Source organism: Sebastes fasciatus, chromosome 13 (assembly GCF_043250625.1).
Source record: "Sebastes fasciatus isolate fSebFas1 chromosome 13, fSebFas1.pri, whole genome shotgun sequence".
Taxonomy (NCBI): Eukaryota; Metazoa; Chordata; class Actinopteri; order Perciformes; family Sebastidae; genus Sebastes; species Sebastes fasciatus.
In genome coordinates, this window is record NC_133807.1 from 10,104,099 (window position 1) to 10,130,425 (window position 26,327).

General features: G+C 40.4%; 2 protein-coding genes across 2 annotated transcripts; both read right to left on the reverse strand.

The window, feature by feature from the left end:
• Positions 1-6,700: 6,700 nt before the first annotated feature.
• Positions 6,701-11,290, reverse strand: tmem150b (transmembrane protein 150B). The gene is made up of 6 exons (XM_074655366.1): positions 11,170-11,290; positions 10,558-10,617; positions 9,914-9,981; positions 9,538-9,665; positions 9,260-9,437; positions 6,701-7,682 (listed from the first exon to the last, which is right to left on the reverse strand). Exons 1-6 carry the CDS (start codon positions 11,232-11,234, stop codon positions 7,435-7,437), a joined length of 747 nt encoding a protein of 248 aa, XP_074511467.1. The 5' UTR covers positions 11,235-11,290; the 3' UTR covers positions 6,701-7,434.
• Positions 11,291-12,176: 886 nt separating this feature from the next.
• Positions 12,177-24,766, reverse strand: adsl (adenylosuccinate lyase). Its single transcript, XM_074655356.1, has 12 exons — positions 24,478-24,766; positions 19,616-19,819; positions 19,399-19,443; positions 19,071-19,150; positions 17,145-17,316; positions 16,965-17,011; positions 16,660-16,750; positions 15,067-15,136; positions 14,813-14,960; positions 14,487-14,667; positions 12,493-12,669; positions 12,177-12,357 (listed from the first exon to the last, which is right to left on the reverse strand). Exons 1-12 carry the CDS (start codon positions 24,619-24,621, stop codon positions 12,271-12,273), a joined length of 1,446 nt encoding a protein of 481 aa, XP_074511457.1. The 5' UTR covers positions 24,622-24,766; the 3' UTR covers positions 12,177-12,270.
• Between the last annotated feature and the right edge of the window lie 1,561 nt (positions 24,767-26,327).

The window sequence follows — 26,327 nt, forward strand, 5'->3', positions numbered from 1 at the left end:
GATACACGGAGAAAATGCCAAATGTATAGTAAATGGAATGTACCATATAATGGTGCATGTTTCAGCTCATTAACTACAATGGTTCACATTACTTTTCCAAAGCCCACTGTGCGTTTCAGATTGATTTTCTACCCTCTAGAAAATGGATGGTTGCCCAGAAGCTACAAATCTATCTAAAAATCTATGCTGTGCTTTGAAAATGGTCCCTAATGTAAATTAGGTAAGGATATTTAAAGTTAACTGGCTACCCACCCACATTGTTCATTTAAAGAGGACTTATTGTGCTTATTTTCAGGTTCATACTTTTATTTTGGATTTCTACTAGAACATGTTTACATGCTTTAATGTTCAAAAAACACTTTACTTTTCTCATACCAGCTGTGCTGCAGCACCTCTTTTCACCCTCGGTCAGGAATGTCTGTCTCTGATTGGTCAGATGGCCCACTCTGTTGTGATTTGTTAACCAAACCAAACTCTTTGGAGTCTGCTCCAGCTCCGCTCTTACTAGATGTGTTTGAGGGCGTGCCAAACTAGCCGCTAGGCAAGTATTATGCACATGTGTTACTTGGTGACATCACCACGTTACGGAGGAAAAGACGGGACTTCGAGCAAGGCGTTTCAGGCAAATCAGGAGCAGTTTTTCGCCTGGACTTCGGGCTTTATAACTTTGCAGACCTTCTTATGCAGAAAAAACAATATAACACACTAAAGGAAAGGGAAAGAGCACAAAAGCATAACAGGTCCTCTTTAAATTTCCAAAAGCTAAGTTACACAAAATTAGAGTTGTATTTCGACTAAACTGAATGACTCTTGAATGCAACACTTTCTGTTTTGTTCTCTTGAGGATGAGGAACGTTTCATCACAAGATAAGTCCTGGGGAACATTGAACATCACATACTGTTGATTTACAACAGTGTAAAGGTAGCCTCAGAGAGACACCTCACAATTTTGACTTTAACCTTGTACACTAGAGGTCAGACAGGGTTCAGAAGGTGTTTGCTCAGGACAAGCGTCATTTTGAGACAGCTATACTATCATAGATGTTGGACAGTTCTCTGATTGGACAAATATATCCTTCTGTGGTCTTTTCTTTCTATTTTCAAACTTGAAAAACATGGCAGTTTCTCTGGAAACATTACTCCTTAACTGTGCATCAATATCAGTTTCTGAATAAATATGAGGGGGATATTAACTGAGGATTTGCAGCCCTTATTTTAAAATTAGGTTTTGAACCAGTAAAATCTATAAAATCTCTACATTACATACATCAGTACTGGTATGGTCAACCAACCAATGGCGTCATTTAGTATAATGACGTCTTGTGCTTCCTATGGTTATACAAGATGTAAGGAACAAAATGCCATTACTGGACACCTATGGATGTATGACAGCACTACAAGGATGGCTTAAAGGTGCAGTGTGTAGGATCTGGTGGCTTAGTGGTGTGGTTGCAGATTGCAACCAACTGAAACTTCTCCCGTGTGCCAAGCGTGTCGGAGAACTACAGTGGCCGACGCGAAACCGTGAATGGCCCTATCTGGAGCCAGTGTTTGGTTTGTTTGTTCTGGGCTACTGTAGAAACATGGCAGCCGGCTCCATAAAGAGGACCCGCTCTGTATGTAGATATATTCTAAGGTAACGAAAACACAACGATTCTTATTTTCAGGTGATTATACACTAATTAAACATACTTATTAATATTATATTCCATTTCTGCCAATAGATCCCCCTAAATTCTACATACTGTTTAAGGTGTTTTGGGGGGTTTTGTTGCCTTGGACAGAGCCAGGCTAGCTGTTACACCCAGTTTTTGTGCTACAGTAAGCTAACAGGCTGCTGTAGCTTCATATTTATGGTAATGATATGAAATCGATCTTCTCATGTACCCGTCTGCAAGAAAGTGAATAAGCGTATTTCCCAAGTTTGTCTTTAAACTGGATGTTTGTGTATTGTTGGGTGACTCTTGATATACAGCATTATGATCATGCATGGCTTTGTTAGCTTCTGGACCTGATGCTTTTTGACATATCAGATGCCTGGTGGTTGCCATGAACGACTGGTGCACAATGTTGATCAAATGAAATACTAAATGCATAAATACTGAAGGAAGAAAGACTACGAAGTGTGTGTGTGTGTGTGTGTGTGTGTGCGCGTGTGCGTGTGCGTGTGTTGTATGTGAATAAATGTCCAGTGGCTCTTGCATCAGTGCACACACATGTAAGTGGGAGGGGAGCCATGCTTCATTGTCCATGTGCTTTTCGCTCGCTCATTAAAAGCTAATTTCTCCCCCAACCATCTAAACCCTCCCCACCACCCCCCTCCTTCTTCCCCTGGCTCGCTGTCTTGTGCGATCAACAATAGTCTATTCTGTGCTGTCCCGTGCGAGTGGAGACACACCCAAAGCCAAGGCCACGGTGCGAGGGGAGATTGTTGGGCGGTGGCCAAGTGAGCGGGACACTGGCTGAATTCTCGTCTGGGAGCGTGGATCCTGCCTCGACAAGAGGGAAGAGGTGGTCTGTTTGGCAATTCTATACTGCTCATTTAGTGCAGCGATTCCCCAACCAGGGGTACTACTTCATGGAAAGATTGGGGAGCAGCTGAGCTGATTAGAAAAAATATTACAACTTTTTAAAAATATATCCGTATTGAGTCGGCTGTAACACCTGAACACCGCCACATGTTCAAAGTGCATGAAAACTAGTCAGCAAGCGAGCAGAGAAGTCTAAACAGTTAGCTAGTAATGGATAAATTGTTAAAATAGAGTGACTAATGGATAAACAGATAAAGTAAGTATAGCTAAATGGATAAAAGCTGCAAAAAAAGCTAAAGGTTTTAGTTTCTTCTGTAAGCCTTATTCAGAGTCCTCCCCAACAAATAAACGAACAAAGAACACAAAACTATTCACACAAAAACTCACAAGCAAGCATAAGCAGTAGTAAAAGAAAAGAAAAGAAGGTTTAAATGTTCAGCGTGGTCACTCAGATGGTGGTAATACAAATGCAACTCAAACTGACAAACACTGACAGTTCAGCCCATTTGCATGAAAAAGGCCTATGAATAACACGATAATAGAGTGCTACAGGAATGAGTCCTCAAACCCGGAAATGAGTTAGCATTTTAGCACTTCCGATTCCCTCGTCTGGAAGTCAATGTTTTTTTTGAATGGGTTTTTAGATAAAAGCCTGAAATAAGGTCTGTGGTTAATGCAAGCTTGAGAGATTTTAGGGTTTTGTTCTACGACATAAAACACATCAATAAATACCCCACTAGTGATTTCTGAAGATTTTTCTATGTCTTAAAAAAGGAGGTCCAACAAACACAGGACTTTCAACCAGGAGACTGGTGTTCAAGATTGCTGTTTTGTTTTGTAAGTTACGTTTGTGACGTTTTTTCCGTACGTATCGTACTTAGTTTACGTAGTTCTTTAAGGCCAACCATGACGTTTTTCCTAAACCTAACTAAGGTACTTCACCTTCATATAGGTGTGTAATATTAGACTATCTTCTAGTGGACAGGCAGGTCTATTATACGCTTTGGCGTGACAATATCCAATTTTATACAATTAATAGTGTTAAATAACGCCCAACACTGTGCCATCCATTTAATGTGGTCTTCTATGTCACCTCCTGTCTGGTTGTTCGAGCCCCAAAAGTCCCCACCTCCTCACATATCACAAAATCCCAACACACACACGCCACGGCTCGGCCACAATACCGTCCCTGATCTCGGTCCGGGCCGCATGCTGAAGGTCGTTCTATCGACCCGTTCTTCTCTATCATGACAATCTGTTCCTAAATGCCACAGCTGGAGCCCCCCCACACACACTCTCTGCTGCCTCCTCTGATAAGCCCAGACTCTCTTCATTGTCTGAAAACATAAATATGACACACCAACACACCATCTGAGGGTCCCTGTCTGCACCAGCCAGCCTAATTATATAATTATCCCTTGTCTGATTGTGCTCGTGCAGCTGAGACGAGGGAGGGCCTTTGTGTGGCCGGTGGAATGCGGTGCGCTTGGCATTTTTCAGCGAAAGGGCAGCTTTCTGGAAGCCGCTGCCAAAGGAGAGGAAGAGGAGGGTGAGATCACGGCTGCTGGTGCCCACTCTTCTCTCTTTTCTGTCTCTATCACTCAGTCCATCTCTCTCTTGCCTGTCTCTATATCTGTCCTTCGATCTAGCTTTCTCACTTCTGGACAACCCCATCTCTCTTTCGGTCTCTGTCATTCTCATCCTGTCGCCAACTATTCCCCCCCTCCAACACTTAACTCCATGTTCCTCTCTTAAACCTCCAAGTCTGGCAGATCCAGCTGTCTTGCAGATAAAGTGGCCTTTCGAGATGGAATGCACAGGATTTGGCTCTCCGACGATAAGAGCCGACGGACCGTTTCAGAGAAAGCCGAGCGGCGATGTCTGATAGTGAACTCGGAGGCGACTGCTCCGCCGCGCGATAGGAAGGCACTGCTATTGTTTCTGGTGGCGAGCTGTTGAGGGGATAAGAGAGACTAGAGCACGAGCAGGTGTTGGGAGAGATTACAGTACGGGCCTAGAAAGCATGCACCTCTTTCTTGAATCAAAGTCAAAAGCAACAAGGCGGGCGTCGCGTACTGTAAACCACGTTCTCCTACACTACAATACAGGCCTTTTTTCTGACATTTACATCAAGGGGCCTCCCAGCCTTTGCACGTCGCTACAGGTGATTTTATGAGTTTGACTACTTTATCAGACGCCTTTTATACTCACTAATGAAAACAGCAGGGCTAAGGGTGTTCTGGGCGCCAACGCTTTCTCTCTGAATTCCTCCGTATGAGCTGCTGTATAATTCAAGAACATACTGTCATATCAGCAGACCTCGTCAAGATAGATTGCACTTTAAAAAATCTGAGGTGAACCCGTGTGTCAGATCCTTCAAGTAGGACAAGTTCTCTCAACTTTTTCCCCAAATTTACATCTGCATTTTGGAGTCAGGCGTCACAAGAGCAACCCAAATCAGCTGCAGAAAACAAGTTTTATCAGAGACCCGAGGCAGCATTGTTTAACCACAAGTGTATATAGAAAACCTGCATGCTGTCTGCAGCAGGAACGCTGCACTCGAGCAGCACTCGAGAAATTCCCATAGAATTCCGAGCCGTCCGTCTGATCCCTGTGCCCGCTCGTCAAAGCCCCCCTCTGGTGATCACACAGCATGGAGTATGTGAAAGAATGCTGCCGGGACATAGCAGGACACTGGGGGCCCAGTATTCCCAGCTCAAGCTCATTGCTCCCAATGATGTTTTGTTAATAACATCAATAAAAAGATAAAAATTTGAGTATGACATAAGACAGACAGTGCCAACAGACCCCAGGACAATTGTGTTTAAATAAACACAAGTTGGATGAGAGAAATAGTTTGAGTGCCGGAGCCAAGAGAAGGACCTCTCCCACTATCGGCGTGGCTGTGAGAGCTCCATTGTTTTGCCCATCTCAAATACCCCTGACAAATTGTGCTGAATGTAGAACCTCTGTCTAAACTAGAGGCATCTTCCAAAAAACATGCTGGCTTAGCGCCACAGCTCGATTTTCCCATCAGGGAGGATGATCGTCAGCCTGCATCGCTCCGCAGCACCCCCGCCGGTCAGAGCTGTTACTGAGGATGTGACTATAACTCGCATTGTGATAGAATTACAGAGCTTTGGTTGGTAACTTTTTGCAAGGTCCTTCAAAATAAAAGCTTAAATGTATCAAACAGTGGGTTACAGTTCTCATTATGTCATAAGGAAACTTTTTTCCCTCTTTTGCTAACAAGCCCTTTCCTGCATACCTCCATCCTCCTTTTCTATTCCCCTTCCTCTATTGTATTACCCAGCTGACAGGTGGAGAGTGACGGAGAAAAAGACCAGACTTTTCCTGGTATTCTATGCACTAATCAGGTCTCATTCTAAAGATGGAGAATATATTATAGAGTATGAATGCTGAGGGAGGCATTAGGGGGGGTTAATGGAGAGATAACAATATACGAATGAGTGATGGATCTGTGGATAAATTGTTCATATTTATAGTTCCATTTGAAGGGTGATTATTGAATAGATGTTAATACACTGTGTGTGCAGAGTGAATGATGGTTGAATGGTGCCACCATGTGTTAGTATACATTTATTGCGATATAGGCCAAGACAAGTTTTATAAACTCAGTCCAATTACATGCAGCTTCCACTATTTCTTGAGCTCAAACAATTAGTCAAAACAATCAGCAACTATTTTTTATCATTTTTCTGGGGGGTTTTTTGGTCTAATGTGAGAAAACTAAATGTCTTGGGGTCGAACAAAACAATCCATTTTAAGAATATTATGAGTATTTTCTTACTATTTTTCTGACTTTTTAATCGGGCAAATGATTTATCAGTTCATTGTAAAAACAACAGTCAGATTATTATTTTAAAGGGACAGCGTGTAACATTTATGGGGATCTATTGGCATTAATGGAATATAATATTAAAGGTACAATAGATATCTTTGAACAACCTGATGGAAACACCAGTATCTGTTTTTTCCATCGTCGTTACACTATTGGCTAACAAGCCTTGTTAGAAGTTGGAACCAAACGTCAGATATCTTCCACAGATATAAACAAAACATTCATTTTGGACCCGTCAACATTATTTAAATGATTAATTCACAGTCATAATAATCTTTTTTGAGGAAAAGCCATACTTTTATTAGGCACCTTTCTAACTGCTCTATGGATGTATTATTTAAAAGGAAAATAATTATTCATGTACATAAAAATGTTATAAATATAACCTTTAATAAGTATTTTTGCTTTAGTGTACAATCACCTGAAAATACAAATTGTTGTGTTTTCGTTACTTCAGAATCAGCCGTTATCTACATAGGTCCTTTTCATGGAGCTGGCCGCCATGTTTCTACAGTAGCCCGGAACGGACAAACCAAACACTGGCTCTAGATAGGATTTTCGCATCGCCACTGTAGTTCTCCTACGCACCTGGCACATGGGAGAAGTTTCAGTTGGTTGCAATCTGCAGCCTCACCACTAGATGACGCCAGATACTACACACTGCACTTTTAAATAAATACAAAGATACAGTGTTCTTTACTATCCTTATGTTTATATGATGATCATGGGATGACAGGACGGCACAAAAAGGTAGTAGATCTTAAAAACACTTGAGACGAAGTAAGAGATAAAAATGTGCAGGGTCAAATACAGAGTTTGTTAAAAGACTCAAATATACAGCTAAATCTGCTATTATTGCAGCTTTCAAAATGGCAAAATACAAAAATATAATATACAGTATAGTGATATCAGATCAAATGTTTACATTATGAAATAGTGCATGGGTATCGGGACTACATTAAAGAAAAACTGTAGGTACAGCACGAGACAATTGTCGTTTTTGAACCACATGCACTTGTACGTAATTGTACATGTGTGATTTCAGCCCTGTGCATTTGTGGCACAACCATTGGTTTCTAGTGAGGCAGGGCTAATGTCAATCCCAACATCCGGTTTCTGTTTCTGTTTCTGTTTCTGTACAGTTTCTGTTTTCTGTACAGTGAGGTGGTGGAAGTCGATGTGTCTGAACTCAGCTGCAAAGAGGCCAAAGAGGTAGAAGAACATCATGACCAAGCCCCATTCACACACAGCAGCCCCAGAGAGAGAGCCTGTCTTGTGGAGAACAGCCACTGAAGGAGGGGAGAGCTGTCAAGGAGCGTAACGCTGAAGAAATAGACGTCACGATAAATCAAATAGTTAATCAAAACATTTTGGTTCATCGACAAAATCTGCTCTTGTGTGCATGTTAAATTTGTGTGTGACCATGAGATGTAGTTGGTATTTTTAGCCCCTTCCTCTTGTACCTCTCTGTTTGTAGTTTCTTGTTCTGTTTTGTGGTCGCAAACAATGTGAGGGGCCTTTCTAAATAGAGCCCATCTCACACTTTAGACATGTACACTGCCATTCAACATGAGTTGAAGCTGTCATTTATTTTTCTAAACGAATAAATACAGCTATTACATGTTTTTAAGAGATTTTAAGAGATTGACTTTATCATGACAACAATATACAGTATTACACCCTAAAACACTGGTTTAGAGCAGTGATTCACAACAATGGGTACTTCTACCCCTGAGGTATACTTCTACAGTTTACAGGGTGTATGTGGAAAGAGTAACATATAAATGGCTGATTTAGCTAAAAGTAGCAGATAAAAGTCAAAATATAGATAACTGTAAAGGGCCTTTCACACAGAATGCGACAACAGCACCACTGCGCTCTGAAAACCATTACTTGCAATTCTTGTGCGGCGTCACGGTGGCTTTTCACTGCTTTTTGGTTGAACTTGACACTGATGTGCAGCGGTGAGTGCAACTCAAAACCACGTTCTGTGTGAAAGGCCCTTAATGGATAGGGTAGATCAGGGGTAGGCACCTTTGGGTACGCATGCCACCATTGGCACATGGAAGCTTAATCAATGGCATACCGGCAATAAGAGAGTTTTTTTTAGAAATGTTGAAGTGCCATCTCATCCGCATGCCGAATCACCTCTTTCACAGCCATCTGCAGCTGCGCAGCCCGGTATTTATGGTAGTTTGATTGAGTTTTTCCCCCACGCACATTACACAAAGACTCGCCCCACTCTGCCTCTGACTGGCTAGTTAATTTGTTTGTTCTGCAAGTTTATTGCTGATGAACCAGATTGGTGGAAGGTTGGTCGGGTTAATGATTTCAACTCAGATGTGGACGCATTCATTAGGATGGCAGTCTACTTGTATAGTGCTCTCGTACATAATTACAATAATTGATATATCCTATCCTTTATGGAGTGATATCCTATATGGATGGAATAAAATTACAGATTTGTTGGAGATTTAAATTTTTTTAAACTTGATAACTTTAAAGTTGATACAGCACACTGATTAACAAGAAAATTTAAAAATGGCACTTCATATACAAAAAGGTTGCTGACTCCTGGGGTAGATGTTTTTTAAGTAGCGGAAAAACATTGAAATAGATAGCTAACAGTAATGGATAGATGGTTTAAGTAGTTAGCTGAATAAGTAACTGATTAATGAATAGCTGTGAATCACAACTGTGGTTGCAACAATAAGCACACATTTCTTTTTAAATTGTAACAAAGATAATCTTTGTATTCCTAATAATCTTAATATTCTTCACGACGACACACAAGTATCAACTTAGCTTGGATTTTATATTCACCAAAGATGTTTTTTCTTAATGCATACGACTATAGGAAGGATACTAACGATGACCAGGATGGTACAAAGGGTGCAGCCGGTGGCCCTGGCAGGCCCGACCCAGCATCGGTCCTGATCCGGCTTAGCGGTGTAGGTTAGAAACAGCTGTACCCAGAAGTAGGCCAGACCCACGAAGAAAGCCAGGAATGCTCCCAACAGGTGAACACTCTTTAAGGCCGATTGCTGAGTGGGCGAAGGCAGAGGAAGGAGAGAGCACAGAGGGGTTATTATGGGTTAGAGAAAGATAATCTATTATTATTTATTTATTTTTGTAAACTGTCACCTGGAAGTTGCCAAGGATGGAGATTCCTGCAGCGGAGATGAATCCCAAAACAATGCTGGCTGTGTTGGCTTTTCCTTGGTAACCATAGTCCCTAACCTGCTGGAAACGGATCACCACAATCCACAAGGCTGACAGACACACACAGAGAGAGAAGAAGAGGGTGAAGATGGTCGAGAAGTTGACAATTCACAATTGTTAATTCTGATCATGTCAATAAAAACAGGCACATGTCCAAGACTTCAAAAGCAGACTTCACAACCACAGCTCTGATCAATAGTAAATTCATTTTGGAGCAGGTTCAGCAAGACTAAAGCAAATCATATGATGGACAGAACATTTCCTGCTACCAAGAATATCATAAATATATCATCATTACATAAAACAGCGCAGATGTTGCAGATCTGGGAGAAGAGACAGCTCTGGGGGTTGTAAGTGCCGCACTGACTAAAGGGAAGGACGAGAGAACAGAATCATTATCATTCAACATTAAGTTGTTCACATGATGATTTCGCTGTATCATTTTAAAGCTGCGGTCGGTAACTTTGAGCAAATATGATGAAACATTATTTTTTATAAAACTGTCACAATATCCTGACAGTAATCTGAAAGAAATCATGTTCCTCTGTGTCCTCATGTGAATACAACCAATCAGAGCTGACTAGTCTCTACAGCAGCTGTCAATCACTGCTTGCGAAACAAGTGAACTCCCTTTTAACGGTCAAACTAGGCAGCGCTGATGAAATATGAATCATTCTGTTACTGTAATGCCTATTTCTCACCTCAAATGTTGAAATGAAACCTCTTTTAGTGTACTGTTTAGCTGTAAAATGAGTTTGTGATGCTGCATGTTGAAAACAGTCGAGCCAAAACCAAGCACTGCCCACCGGTCTCATGCACTACTATCAGGATATAGTGAGCGTTTTATAAATATAACTATTTATCATATTTGCTCAAAGTTAGCGACTGCAGCTTTAACTACTCTATTTATTCCTCGCCGTCTCTCCGTGGAATCACACCGACCTGATGAAAGGGGCTCCTTCTGTGAGGTTGACTGATCCATTTGATACAGCTACAGCAAACCTAACGGGGAAGAAAACAACCGTTGATTAATTTATTTTCCAATTTCATTGTAAACTGTAACATGGTCATGCTACCCACTGTGATTTTAAATAAATAGTGGCATATTTTACAGTGTAATTTATTGCTCCTGAATGCAAATTTGTTCCACGCTTATTCCCTGCACTTCTTCCCCTCTACCTACTGGTAGGTAAGTACTTCATTGATAACCTGAAATATTTACACTGTAATTTGCAGGCTGTATTCTAAAGCGTATAAATAAATAATATAAACAGGTTTTTAAAAAATTGTTTTGCAGTTTTTGCTCCCGTCTTTTTTTCCCAGTGCTCTAGCAGGAGGTGGATGTTGCAGTAAAAAAGCCTTATAATAGTACTACGGACCCATTATAACTGTCTTACTGTGCTTTATTGAAGTAGTAAATGCTGCTCTGTTTGATGCAGACATATCCCCGTTAGGTTACACACAGAAAAGAAGAGTTCTCAATAAAGATCACTTCCAAAACTCTATTAAAAACAGCAATAAAGTGTTAATAAAAGGAGGAAGCTCAATACTCACACAGTCCAAATGCCCACGGTGCTAAAGAGAGCCAGGCAGATGGGGAGCAGTGCCCACTGCCACATGTTAGTACAGGTGCTGCCTGGTGGGAAATCACTACCACCACCACCAACTCTTCCTTACAACGAAGTGGTCATAGGTTAAGTAAGAACACACACACAGAGTAGCTCATTCCATCATTACCATAATGGCACTAACAGATGATGTGAGCTTTGCTGCACTTTGTCCTGATGTTTCACACGTGGAGTGATAAGTCAACTTTGTGTCAGCAGTATGTAGATGGAGGAGGTGAACACTGGAAAAATATTATAACATTTGAAGAAATTGAGATTCTTAACACCAAAAACAAACGTATCAAGTAGCGCACTACACTGTGAGGTACGGTAACATGCCTGGGCTGGACTTTGAGCCGGTGTTTTTTTTTTTAGATTTACAACCTCTTGAACAAGTTCCTCCCAGTTCGGACAGCGGGTTTCCCGTACTCGACAGTTCACCTTCTCCTTTCCGTTAACTGAAAGCAAACCGCAAAGTCTGAGCACTCTTCACAAGAATTGTGAATTTCCTAACGGTTTTTAAACGGCTTGACGGTTGGCGTCTTAAGGATGATCATCAAAAATGTTAAGTGAATTATTAATCCGTCACGTTATTAGTTAAGTATTGAATTAGAATTTGTTTAGTGATGACGCAGGTTGTAAAAGCCCTTGCAGTACATATGACCTTTGGTTCCTGTCAATAAAGAATGATAGAAACATAACTTATGACCACATACACGTTATTAATCCCTATTTGTTTGAGTTATATTTCACTAAAACAAAAGGGCCAACGGTTTTGCCCTTTTGGAAAAATTTCAAAAATTTTGGGCACCCTGGACTTCCTAAGTTAAATAGTTTGAGTTTTTCTCCAGAAATGAAAGTGTGACCCCCCCGACTACGTTGTCAGGGGGGTATTAAAAGTCTATGATTTTGAGTATATCAGCAGGCAGAAATGAAAACACTGATGGAGATGAATTCATTCAACAATTGTTTCTTTATTGAGGTGCAGCGTTCATCGTTGACACACTCCATGATGAAGTCTCTTAGTAATTGTACCCGTGTGTGTGCGTCAGAGCTCAAGCTCGATCTTGACATCCATCTTAGCCTTGTACGGCTGCAGCAGGGGGCGCACTTCCTCAGTCAGGAACCTGGCCACCTGGATGGGGGAGGATGTTTTACACCCCGTTAGTACACAGATACAACAATAAACAAAGCTGAGAGCTGTTGTGATGGCAGATGGGCAGTCAGGATGGCAGCTGGCATTAAAGACGAGCGGTTGTTCGTGTTGTACCTGCTGGGGAGCGCGGCCGATGAAGGTCTTGGGGTCCAGGATGGTGTCCAGCTGCCCCAGAATGGGGGCGAAGTAGGGGTCTCGCTGCACTCTGGCCAGCAGGTCGTTGTCACCGCCCTCCTGTTTGACCACAGCTGCTGCCTCCTGGGACAGAACACGAATCTTCTCGTGGCAGTCCTGAAGGAGCAGAAAGAGATTCATTTAAGCACAATAGTTGATTACACGATGTCAGGACACAGTGAGCTATAAAACTTGATTTAAAGGGATAGACCGTCAGTGTATCACCTGCAGTAGATGACGGTTAGCGTGACCCCAGTTTGGAGAAGCAGACAGGAGTTAATGCATGGAAGCAAAGCAATCTACTGCTGTGGCAAAATGTATTTTAGACATCTAAAAGAAAGGCCCATCCAAAAATATCATTAACAATTTAAGTGTACAATATATTTACAATATTTTTGCCTGTTTACCTTGCCATGAGACAGATATATAGTCTATGTTTCCGATGGGGAACTGAAGCCGCCAAATCAACCAGACTCCATTGAAAAAACACAAATTTTACCACGCAGAACACGCGAGTTGCTGGTCTACTGCTCAAAGAACGTACATTGCTAAGAAGTGAAAGTCAATTATACGTTCCATTGCAACGCCAGCACCCAGCAGCAGACCAATGCCTCCGCCATATTGGACTGCAATCGAGTCGACTACCATAATGGAGCCAGCTAAACGTCCGCCTATATAGTGCCGTACAAAAGTAAAACAAAATTAATTCCATTCTATTGTCATAATTTTAATGTTTCTACCGAAATGGCCTGTGTTGAACAATACAATATGCATACTATTATCACTATTTACTTACTTATTTATTTATTAAACCTTTTTAACCAACCACTTCCCAGAGGAGCATAAAGTGAGCGATGGTCATAAAGAAAGTTAGAAAAATCCAGCACACAGATTTTTAGAGCAATCTCAAACTTTTTCATGTCAAGGAACTCCAAAATAGATGTTCAATAGACCACAGAACATGGATGTATAAGAGGTTGTGTCCTGTGCTTTAACTTCAACTACACTAAATTCTGTTTATGTCATGCTACTAGCACTACTAGCTACTGGCCGACAGCCGGTAGTTTGGGTACAGAGACGATAATACATCCACAACGGTAGAGGCTTACAGCATACAGCCCATGGGTGTATTATAAGATAATAAAAGTGATGAATTACAGCCAATATATCCATTATTACAGCCGCATACAGCTAGCAGGAAGCTGGCAGAACTGGATAAGTAATATGAGCGTGCAGGGCGGTGCAGTCCCGTGGGTCTGATGCACATTCATTATGCCGAGGAAAATAACTCTGGATTCGGCTATTGGTGACCTTTACAACTTTGAGGACACAACGATTTAAATGAGGGCTATTTAAGTGTTCATACTGGGAAGTTGATTTACCTCGGGAAAAAAATATATATAATCCGATTTACAGACGTGGCTTTATACATTCATGGCTATGGTGTTGGTATTGGTGTTTTCAGTCCAAAGTGGCGGCAGCGCTACCGCAGCGCCATCTAGCGGCCATTGTCAAAAAAGCTCCAGAGTTTCCCCTCTTTGCTTCTATACTCTTTGTACCGCTGCCTCGATCGGTTAGTTTGTTTGTGTTATTGTGTGACTTTGGTTAGTTCGGCTTCACCAAAGTCACACAGTAGCATAAAGAAACCAACCGATCGAGGTAGACCAGCAAACACTTAAAATACAGCATACACTTAAACTGATATTGATTTTTTCTTTTAGGTGGCTAAAATACATTTTGCCGTCAGCCCCGTTCACAGCAGTACATCGCTTTGCTTCTGTGCGGTAACTCCTGTCTGCTTCTCCAAAAATGGGGTCGTGCCGACCGTCATCTACTGTAGGTGAAACACTGACTATGGATAAATACCCCATACAACCCAACTTCAAAACACCTGAACTATCCCTTTAAGGCCAATCAAAAATCCCCACTGATACCTGTCTGTTTCCTCCAGCCTTCACCATGCCCATAATGATGTTCTCTGTGGCCATGAAGGGCAGCTCGTGGCGGATGTGTCTCTCGATGACTTTGGGGTAGACCACCAGTCCCTCTGTGATGTTCTGCAGGGTGCTGAGGATGATGTCAGCTGTCAGGAAGGACTCGGGCAGGGAGATCCTCCTGCACACGAGCGAGGGGGTGAAATGAGTAAATATGTAAAAACAAGCCTCTGCATGATCCAGTATCAAATCAGAGCTCCGGATGCCTTTAGCGGATTCAGTAACAAGCAACAAGCATATCAGAATATATCTCTGGGGTGTTGGACCTGTTGGCGCTGTCGTCCAGCGTCCTCTCCAGCCACTGGACTGACGCCGTCTGCAGCGGGTCAGCTATCAGCGCCACCAGGTGTCGAGCCAAGCTGCAGCAACGCTCTGCGCGCATGGGGTTCCTCTTGTAGGGCATGGCACTGGAACCTGGAGGAGGAAGACAACTTCATGCTGACATACTGATACCTTTATTACAGGATGATGCATCAGAATGGGATCCAACAGTGTGAGTCAAGTTTAGGAGTGAACGTACCGATCTGCTCTTTCTCAAAAGGCTCCTCGATCTCCTTCAGGTTGGCGAGCAGGCGGATGTCTGTACAGATCTGCAGCAGACAGACAGACAGATCACAGATGAGCTTCAACAAGTCTGATGCTAATTTCAAAATTGGACTTTTATAGTTTTTTAGCAATTGCTTACACAACTAAAAGTGAATGCTTAGACAAAAGCATCAAAACCTTAACTTTTGTGAACACACCTTAAACAAAGGCACCAAAAGTGCAAACACATTTTCTGTTTTGCTTTTTGTTTGCAATTCTGCAACACACTTCTTGCAAAACACTGAATCAAATGTCTTGCAATCATTGAGAAAACACTTACACATTAATAGAGCAACAATCAGAGACAGAGACAGAGGACGAGAACAAAGAAGGGGACGGGATCCAAAACCATCCACCGTCCCTTACAATATCATTTTTTTTTGTTTACCATTGCACTGTAATTTTAACATAATTAATTTTGTTTCAGTGAGTTTACAGTATCAGATTGTATTGATTACTGTAATGTAATTCTACTTTTCATTCTGGTTTTTTTAGGGCTGTCAATCGATTAAAATATTTAATCGCGTTAATCACACAATTGTCGATAATTCATCATGATTAATCGCAAAATTAATCACACATTTTTTATCTGTTCAAAATGTACCTTAAAGGGAGATTTTTCAAGTATTTATTACTCTTATCAACATGGGAGTGGGCAAATATGCTGCTTTATGCAAATGCATGTATATATTTATTATTGGAAATCAATTAACAACACAAAACAATGACAAATATTGTTCAGAAACCCTCACAGGTACTGCTGTCAGTGTGTCAGTGTGCTGACTTGACTATGACTTGCCCCAAAACTGCATGTGATTATCATAAAGTGGGCATGTCTGTAAAGGGGAGACTCGTGGGTACCGATGGAACCCATTTTCATTCACATATCTTGAGGTCAGAGGTCAAGGGACCCTTCTGAAAATGGCCATGCCAGTTTTTCCTCACCAAAATTTAGAGCATTATTTGGCCGCCTTCACAACAAGCTGGTATGACATGGTTGGTACCAATGGATTCATTAGGTTTTGTAGTTTCATAAGATACCACTATCTTCACTCTAGCTTTAAAACTCAACTTGCGTTAATGCGTTAAAGAAATTAGTGGCGTTAAAACAAATCTGCGTTAACGCTTTATTATCGCGTTAACTTTGACAGCATTAAGCACTTTCACAGACCGAGAAAATTTAAAAGGTATACAAAGTACTAAAGACAGCAGTGTTTTGTATAAAGTACATCAGTGTGTTGTTGCTGCTGCTGCTTTTGGAAGACGAATTCAAAAGGTGCATGTCTGTATAATTTTGTTGCATTGTGAGGTTTCGATTGCGTGGTTACATTTTGACATAGAAGTGTTATGTGAAATGTTTTTTGGCTTGTGCGTAGAGTGTTGACACAATGAAATTCTGTGTGTAAGCAATTGCAAAAAAACCTGTAAAAGTCAGGTAGAAAGAGGTTTATCAGAGCGCATGCACTTTCCATTAAAACGCCACTAGATGGCAACGTTTCTCTACGCGTCTCCAGCTCCTGCAGCGTACCTTGTGAACGGTGGCTCCCAAACTGGCCAGACTGGACACACAGTCCACGTCCACCTTACGGCTGTAGGTCTGTCCGGTTACCAGGTAGGCTCTGTGTAGCGTGGGAACAACATCATCAGTCTCCATAACCTGTTAAATAACACCAACCTTGTTGTGGTCGTGGCATTTAACAGTTTACACATTAACATCTCAATGTCTTGTGTTAATAATAATCACATTTCTTCTGTTATACTTAGAGAACAGATACGATTCTAATCAATATTAGAGGCAAAATTGTAAATCTCTTATTTTAGAACAGAACCTACTTTTTAAAGCCGGCCATCTCTGTCACCATTCTGTCGAGCTCTTCCACCTGATGGAAGGAAAGTGATTAAAAGTGAGCGTTGTTCTATTTATAATCCATCATCATCATAATAAAAGGCTTCTGAATTTTTTTTTAATCTCATCCGTCATTGTCAACATGCCAATTCACTGATGGTGCTTACCTTGTCATGTTCCCCCTGAAAGAGCTGCAGGAAGCTAGCCTGTGTGCCAGTGGTGCCCTTGACCCCCCGGAAACGCAGGTCGTCGCGGGCTCGCTGCAGGTTCCGTATGTCCATGGCCAAGTCCTGCAGCCACAGGCATGCTCGCTTTCCTACCGTGGTCAGCTGGGCAGGCCTGCATGGCGGAGCAGGAGGAGGGAAGAGAGGGAAAATATGTAAACGACAACGCATGTTCTTCATCAGAAAAATCAGGTAAAGAAGGAGCCCCAGGCAAACGGATTATTAGCCCTGTTTTGACTGCAGGAACTTTCCCCCGAAACTAGGAACCTTTTGAGGAACTCTTTCGACCGCAGGGACCAGAGTCTACACTAAGTTCCGGGGACGTGTTACCCGCAAAAAAGTTCCCTGGTCGGGGGGGTAGTACTTTCTGGAAGTACAGGAACTTTCAGGGTGGGGTTTGCAGGGATGACCGTCGCTGATTGGTGAAACACACTCACAGCGCCGCTGCTTCAACGGTTTCAACTTTTGTACCGCTTCATTCATAAACAAGGAAATACTCCAATATCGATTCAGGACCAGTTTAGGATGAGGGGAGAACATCTCTCTTTGTTTGATCACATTAAAAGTCGAGCTGTCAATCGATTAAAACTTTTAACACAGATGAATCACACATTTTTTTATCTTATCAAAAGGTACCTTAATTGGAGATTTGTCAAGTTTTTAATACTCTTATCAACATGGGAGTGGGCAAATATGCTGCTTTATGCAAATGTGTGTATATATTTATTATTGGAAATCAATGAACAACATAAAACTATGACAAATATTGTCCAGAAACCCTCACAGGTACAGCTGTCAGTGTGTCAGTGTGCTGACTTGACTATGACTTGCCCACAAACTGCATGTGATTATCATAAAGTGGGCATGTCTGTAAAGGGGAGACTCGTGGGTACCCATAGAACCTATTTTCATTCACATATCTTGAGGTCAGAGGTCAAGGGACCCCTTTGAAAATGGCCATGCCAGTTTTTCCCCACCAAAATTTAGCGCAAGTTCGGAGCGTTATTTATTCTTCTGCGACAAGCTAGTTTGAAATGTTGGAACCAATGGATTCTTTAGGTTTTCTAGTTCCATATGATGCCAGTATCGTCACTCTATCTTTAAAACTGAGCCCGCTACCACCAAAAAATCTCAAGTTGCGTTAATGCGTTAAAGAAATTAGTGGCGTTAAAACAAATTTGTGTTAACGCGTTATTATTGTGTTAACTTTGACAGCCCTATTGATGACATTAAAAGTAATGTTCGGCTTCGTCGGCTTCCCAACTTATTTTAAAAAAGGGAAAAAGAGAGAGAGAGATCACGCAGCGGTGCTGTGAATGAGAGAAATAACGTTATTTTCCGATTGTTTCACAGCGGTTACATTCTAAAGCACAAATAAATAACCGCCAAACATTCAACAGATGATTGACTGTAGAGACAGACGCTCTTAGTTTCATTTTCCTCTGCTGCATTTCATTCATTGCATCCAACGTGCATCACTAAATATATGCAGCAGTAAATGTCGTCGCAGTGAGATCAAACCTAAGATTTAGCAGTGATTTTTTTTCAACCTGTTTTGACAGGCGGCCACACTGAACTGCAGGTCAGCCGAGTGCGTTTACCGCTGCAGCCCTAGTCCCATGTTATGTTGCATTTTCATACATTACCAGACTAATTTGCCAAATCTTCGCAGGTCTATATATACCGCTATGGAAACGCAGACAAAAATGGGCTGAAGGAACCTTATAGTTCCTTGAAAAGCAGTCCCGGGACTAAAATGACCAGGAACTTCTTACTGGAAATGGGGCTAAAGACAAACAGTGAGACATTGCAGACGGGATTCATCTGCTGAGACGACCCTCAGAGAGGTGCAGCTGTGTTCAGACTCACTGGTAGTGTGTGAAGCCGAGCGTTGGGAGGTCAGCGTATTTCTCTGCAAAGTTTGCCAGTCTGTCAATGACTCTGGCCAGCTGTGGGAAAAAAAGAACAAAAAGGTTTTAGCACGGATTTATTGCATAATACACACATGCCCATACAAGCCTGGCATGATGAGCTTATTCATGTATTCTACGTGTGTGGTGTGACAAAACACTGCAAAGGAATTACTGCGGTGATTATTTCTACATTGTTGACTTGTTACTGAACAGCTGAGGCTCGTATCTCATAGAAGCACAACTGGATGGGTGTGCGTGTTTGCTGGCAAACAGCTGAGGCTCACCTTAGGCAAGAGAATGTCGAATCCGTCACGCAGCATAATCAGGTCCTGAGGAAGAAAAACAAAACCAAGTAGAGAACAGTTAAAGAAAAGCACCACACGCATAATCCCAATGTAGTATTATATTTTCTAGATGGGAATTGTTGGGAATAGTGATCCTTGTTGGAGATTTTTTCATCATCACAAGAAGGAAAAGTATACAATGGTCCATCATAATTACAGTGTTGTCTCCCACGTAGCATGAGGTGGCACCGAGGTGGATGATGGGAGCGGCGGTGGGGCAGCAGTGTGCAAAGGTGTGGACGTGAGCCATGACATCGTGCCTGAGCTTGCGCTCCTCCTCGGCCGCCATGGCGAAGTCGATGTCCACTTCATGGCTCTCCATCTCCAGGATCTGGGCGTCCGTGATGGGCAGACCCAAAGCCTGAGAAGAGGAGAACGATGAAGGACAGGGAGAGGACAGAAAGAGAAACACAGTGAAAAAAAGGGAAGACTTTGCTAAAATGGTGTATTTGAATATGTCTGCATACTGGGGTCCCTAAACAGTATAGTAGTGACAGTAAAATTACTTGTGGTGACCACTAGAATAATCACAGGCTCATGAAATTTTACAGCCACTAACTAGAGACCTAGAGCATTCAGAGGATGGATGGCTTTCCTAGCTAGATTGACAATAAGGGGGTTTCTGAGCAGTTTACAGAACAGAAGTGCTCGCCATCCAATCGCCAAAAAATACAATTCAATCTCCAAATGTCAAAAGTTTTTGATATCAAATCACAGCATGGCTTTCTCTGCGGTGTTCAAGGTTTTGGTGTCTTAATGTGGTGTTTTGAATGGATTTTTGATAAATTGTTTCCATTCTCGAGTGGTAAAAAATGGTTAAATTTAGCATCAAATCTGTGTAACAAAAGGTATCAAGACAAAAATGCAACAACTTACGAGACATAATAGAGCATGGGACTGACCATCATGTACTTCTATCATCATGTTCTAAACCCTTATACACTCTCACAATTTATTTTAATTCATTAACTATTTTTTTATTTCAGCTTCATTAATCTCCAGGTTCCCAGCTTTCAGAATATGTACACCACGTCTATGTGACATCTACTGTTGACCTGCTATCTCCCCCTAAACACCCCCTGTACACCCCTAAAAAAAGACAAAAATGGGTCTATGGGAAAGAGGGGTGGAGTAGAAAAGGTTCACTGCTTTTTTCTTATTCTTTCAAAGATTAAAAAAAATAATCCCTTTAAGATGTTTGAACAGGAGACAGACATCCTGATGATAACATTAGCTATCCTTCTGTTTTTCCATTGACAGGCGTGTGCTCTCCTCGTGAGATCCTGATTAGATTGGAGTTTTTTCTATTGGGATGGAGCAGTCATGTGATTGGACCACAGAATGGGTTATGTGCGAAATCTCTCCCTCGATAATACAACACAGTGCAAGACCCAACAATGTCAGACCTTGCCAGGTCAGACTGTGAGCAGGCCTATTCCAAGCAAATAGTGACCCAACATAAGAAATGACAAAAACACAACAACAATAATTTTGGAGGACAGAATTGTAGCTTTATATATATGTATATATGAAAAGTTGTGGCTGGTCGGAAATTCACAGGAGTGAAACTGGAAGCAAGAGCTGCACACAAAGACCTTTTTCTGCTAAATTTGTGTGTAGAGTTGACAACTTCTGCTAGTGGAAATAAAAAAGAGCTGTAGATGGATAGTGTTGTGTTGTTTTGTTTAGTAATAGTAACTCGTGTTTGATTGTGTGAGCGACGGTTTAATCCTGACTCAACTTAAATATTTACCGATGCTTATGAGTGTCTCCTGATTGCCTGCAGCTACCAACATCTCTGAAACTGAACCATTCTGTAGACAAACATCCAAGTTTTAGATCAGTCATGCTAGTGCAACATACAAAAGTACCCAGTTTAAAAGACACTAAAATCACTCGCTCCAAGCCCATTGACCGTATATAAGAAGTGGACGTAGTCACCGTGACGTCACCTATTGGTTTGTGGGCCGCCGTTTTGAAGCCTCGAGCTCGGCATTTCGGCCGTCTTGTATTTTGGCTGTCGTCATCTTGGTTTTTTGCAACCACAAATGACACGAGAAGGTGGAGCTAAGTACAACCGAACGCAGAATAAGACATTTTTAGGTGTCGAAAAAGGTTGTGGTTAACTTTCAAGAACTCAAAACACACTGTGAAAGGGTTAAAGTTGACATCGTGGCAGGGACAGGTAAATCACAAGGTAGCCACGCCCTAAAGCATCCCCTGCTTTATGGTCTATTTGACTCTAAATGGGACCATAATTTACTAAATGAGCATCATGCTGTATTGAAGAAGACTTGAAACTGGCGATTGAGACCATTAACTCATGTTTACAATGTTTACTGAGGTAATAAATCAAGTGAGAAGTAGGCTCATTTTCTCATAGACTTCTATACAATCAGACTTCTTTTTGCAACCAGAGGAGTCGCCCCCTGCTGGCTATTAGAAAGAATGCAAGTTTAAGACCCCAGAGTTGCTCACTGTCCAAGCCCCACTGATGTCCCTACCAATGTTGAGACCCAACCTACGCCCTTGCACTACAAAGGCTGCAGAGGTTATGCTGGGCTCGGCTATGAACATGAAGCCTCTCAGGGGGGCGGTCTCCTGTTACTGTGACATTCTCTCTGCATGCTATTTTCACATACAAGCCACACAGTGGCAGCCACAGGCCTCACTAACTCTGCACAAACAAACTGTAACAAAGCTACACACCCCTGAGGAACATCTCAAAATAAGTAGAAAAGAAGGACTCTGATCAGTTGTGATTAGTGTGTGGGGTCATGTGAGGCGACGCATGTGAGAGAGGTTCTGTCACTAGTTAACCCCCCCCTCCTCCTGCCCTCTTTAATATGACAATCCCTGTGAGGAGTTATACCATGTGAAGAAGAATTAGTTAACAGATGTTTTTGAAATCATCAGCAACTGCAACCTTCTGCTTGGCTAAACACACCTTGTGTCTTTCTTGATAGAGCTTAATGCTGGCGTGCTCAACATGAGCTGAGGGTCCTTGAAGGGGTCACGTGACTGTTTGGTTTGGGAGTTAAATGTCAAGATGTTTCAGAGGGCATTTTCTATTCTAATAACCCCTGAAGCCATCATTACAGACTCACTCTGTGCAACCAAACAACCCACATTCATTTATTCTAGAGTTTATTAAAGACCACAAGTTTCCAAAGAAACCAAATACGTTAGACATCTGGGGAAATGTTTATAAAATCATGCATGGAAATGTTAAATATTTCCATTAGGGCTGCAACTAACGATTATTTTTCATTGTCGATTAATTAATCTGTTGATTATTTCCTCAATTAACTGATCAGTTGTTTGGTGTATAAAGTGTCAGAAAATCATGAAAAATGTCAATCAGTATTTCCCAAAGCCCACGATGACGTCCTCAGATGTCTTGTTTTGTCCACAACTCAATGATATTCCGTTTAGTGTCATAGAGGAGTAAAAATAAAAATAAAATGTTCACATTTAAGTAGCTGAAATCACAGAATTTGGACTTTTTTTTTTTCTTTAAAAAATTATTCCAACCAATTAATTGATTATCAAAATAGTCGGCGATTAATTTAATAGTTGACAACTAATCGATTAATCATTGCAGCACTGATTTCCATTTGATGGAGTGGTGCAACAATAAAAACATGGAGTCTTGGTTTTGACTATTTCACTCAGTGTAAGCATTATAGAGCTTATATATATATATATATATATATATATATATATATATATATATATATATATATATATATATACAGTATATTCATATGAACTAATACACAATATATATATATATATTTGATACTGTCAGATATTGAGGGTTTATATGATTTTAACAACCTTGAAGCTAGTTAGTGGGAACAAATTTATGGGGAAAACTGTACGGTTGCATCAGTGCAACGAACCTCAAATAGAAAAGGTTGAGGTTTGTTGTTGTGCAGCGATGTTGCTGGATTTTTGACCTGTCTCTGGTTATCAAAGTAAAGAACGCAGACACAGTATTTGGTATAAATGCAGGACAATATAACCTTTGCATTTTTACAAGCCTCCATTTTTATGAACAGTCCATGGAAACAAGTAGTATTTGGTATTCTACAATACAATATATGAGTTTGCAGCTGTATATAACTATCTTTACTATTTTAATTGTTAGATTTCATATTATGGAGTAGCTTTTCACATCTATCAATAAACTGTTCATCTGTCTGTCTGTGTTTCAAAAGTTGCTTAAAGGGTCATTTAATTGCTGTTTTGTAATTGCTTTTCCCCATGCTGTCCATGTATCTGTTTTTATGTTTTTTATTTTTTCCCACTAACAATGTTGTTTGGTTACGATTGCCCAGAAGTCATTATAGATATTTAAATCAATATCCTCCTCACAAACACTAACCATACACTTCCACGCAACACACACAAACACACACACACACTTGTCTTTTTTCATATATTTACTGTATTTTAATTGTTATTATATATATATCTGGTTCTAATTGTTTGTTATCACTATTATGTAGTCATATTATTTCTTTATATTAAGCTTTTCTCTAGGTGGAGGCTTCAGATAAGCCCAGTGGTTTTTTTTACTCTAAATAAACAATAAACAATACATTTCATATTAATAAGTTAAATGTATGAATGAAAAAGAAAAAATGTCATTGTATTTTTAAAAATACACTCATTTGCAAATAGCTTCTGAGCATATTACAGCTGTTACACTAAAATACATTTCACCACTCATCTAAAACTGGTTATTGTTTATTCTTTACACAATATAATATGTGTTTTTCTACATATTGTATGAGCAGACATTACTGTGCTGAGCTCAGGACCTGACACTGATGAAGGGGATCCCCTCCTTAAAACTATATTTAGAGCAGGCAACTTGATAGGGCTCTCTGAAGGTCGCACACTTTAGTGCATAAGACTTATAAAGCATGAAAAAGTGTGCATATAAAGACAACACTTAGCAAGGACACAGGCTCAGGTTGCTATTATAATGCAACTACAACAGTGTCAAACCTTCTCAGCCTTGGCCAGGTAGATCCACAGCTTCCTCCAGGTGGTGAATTTCTTCCTGTCACTGAAGTTGTAGGCCATTTCCTTGCTGGCATACCTGGACACCAGCGGGGACCTGTACTTCATGAACTCATCAGCTGCCTCCATGTTTATAAAACGAGGTGGTGTAACGCTAAAAGCACTAAAGTCTGCCCTGCACCATCAACAACACACACCAGCTCCACCAAGTAGCCACTCCGGCTTCAGCTCACATGGGCACAAGGAAAAGCTTTTTTTTTACGACACTACAAGACGGCGTACGGCGTGAGGTGTGAGTACGACACTTGTAAAGGTTGTACGGCAAAGTGACGCGACTGAGCTAAGTAATTAATTAATTGCTCTTTAAAACAGCTTAACAGAGTTAAAACAACGCCCCAAAGCGGAAGAGTACGTCAACAAACGTTTATGTTTATTTTCTTTAAAGGCATAGAACTAACTTCACAACGGCGACCATAAACCTTAAGGATGTTTTAAAACTCTGTCTTACGTGATTTTTTTTGGGTCCGTGAATGTATCTCGCCATATAGAGTACATAGTGAACCTGTTCAGGAGCCAAGGATTATGGAGGACCACAAGAGTCACCTAAATAGTAATAGAGCATTTAATTGATTAATAACTAATTGTACAATACAAATTCATTTATTAAGTGTACAGTAAAAATAGGCATTAATACATGTGTTTACAAATTAATTTATTAATCTATGAATAAATGGACAAAACTACAAAGTATTTATAATAATAATAATAATCTTTATTTGTATAGCACTTTTCTAAACATAGTTTCAAAGTGCTTGCACAGATACAATGAAATACAGACAAAATAAAAACAACAATAAAAGAACAAAACATAAAGAGCAAATAATGAGAAAACTAAAACCCGTAACCAGTGGTATCAAAACAATAAGTTACTACACATAAGCCAAAAGAGGACAATATAAGATGTGGGAAAAGGTGCACCAAGTATTTCATTATTTGACATTTTAATGGGCAATAAAAAAAGATGAATTATGAAATGAATCTACTTTTTGTTCATCTATGTTTTCTTTACTTTTTTGGCTGTTTTTTGACAGATACAGTGACAATTGTGCGAGAGAGAGGATGACATGGAGCAAAGGTCTGCGGGTAATAAATTATTAAATAAATACAGAATAAAAGGAAAGAAAATATATAATACTATATATGAAATGAATAAATAAAAGTTGATAATACAAGAATAAATGAATGAAATAATAAAGAAATGAAAAAGAAAATAAAATTGCATAAATAAATGTATAAATAATTACAAGAATATAAATAAACATATTTTATTGCTGCTGAAATAAATAAATACAGAAAAAATTAAATTGCATGATTAAAGGTATCAATAAATACAAGAATAAATTAGATACATATGAAATAAATAAATAAAATAAATACATGGGAAGAATAAGAATAAATGCTGGAAATAAGTAAATAAATATTGAAATAAATAAATAAAAGTTGATAATAACCCCCAGCCGCTGTCACAAGCCTTGATACATGGGGTGCCCGCTCTACCAGGTGAGCTAACTGAGCGTCCCGCCTTCATGTGTATTTTGTTGCTGATGCTGATGCTGATGCTGATGCTGATGCTGAAATAAATAAATAAATATATAAAATGAAAAGAAAATCGCATAAATAAATACAAGAATAAATGAATGAATACAGAAATAAATACATGGAAAAAATAAATAAATAAAAGAATAAATAAATTGTATTTTGTTATATATTTCCCAGTCTCTGTGCTAATGAGGTAACATATGGACACAGAAATAAATAACTGAAGGTGAACAAAA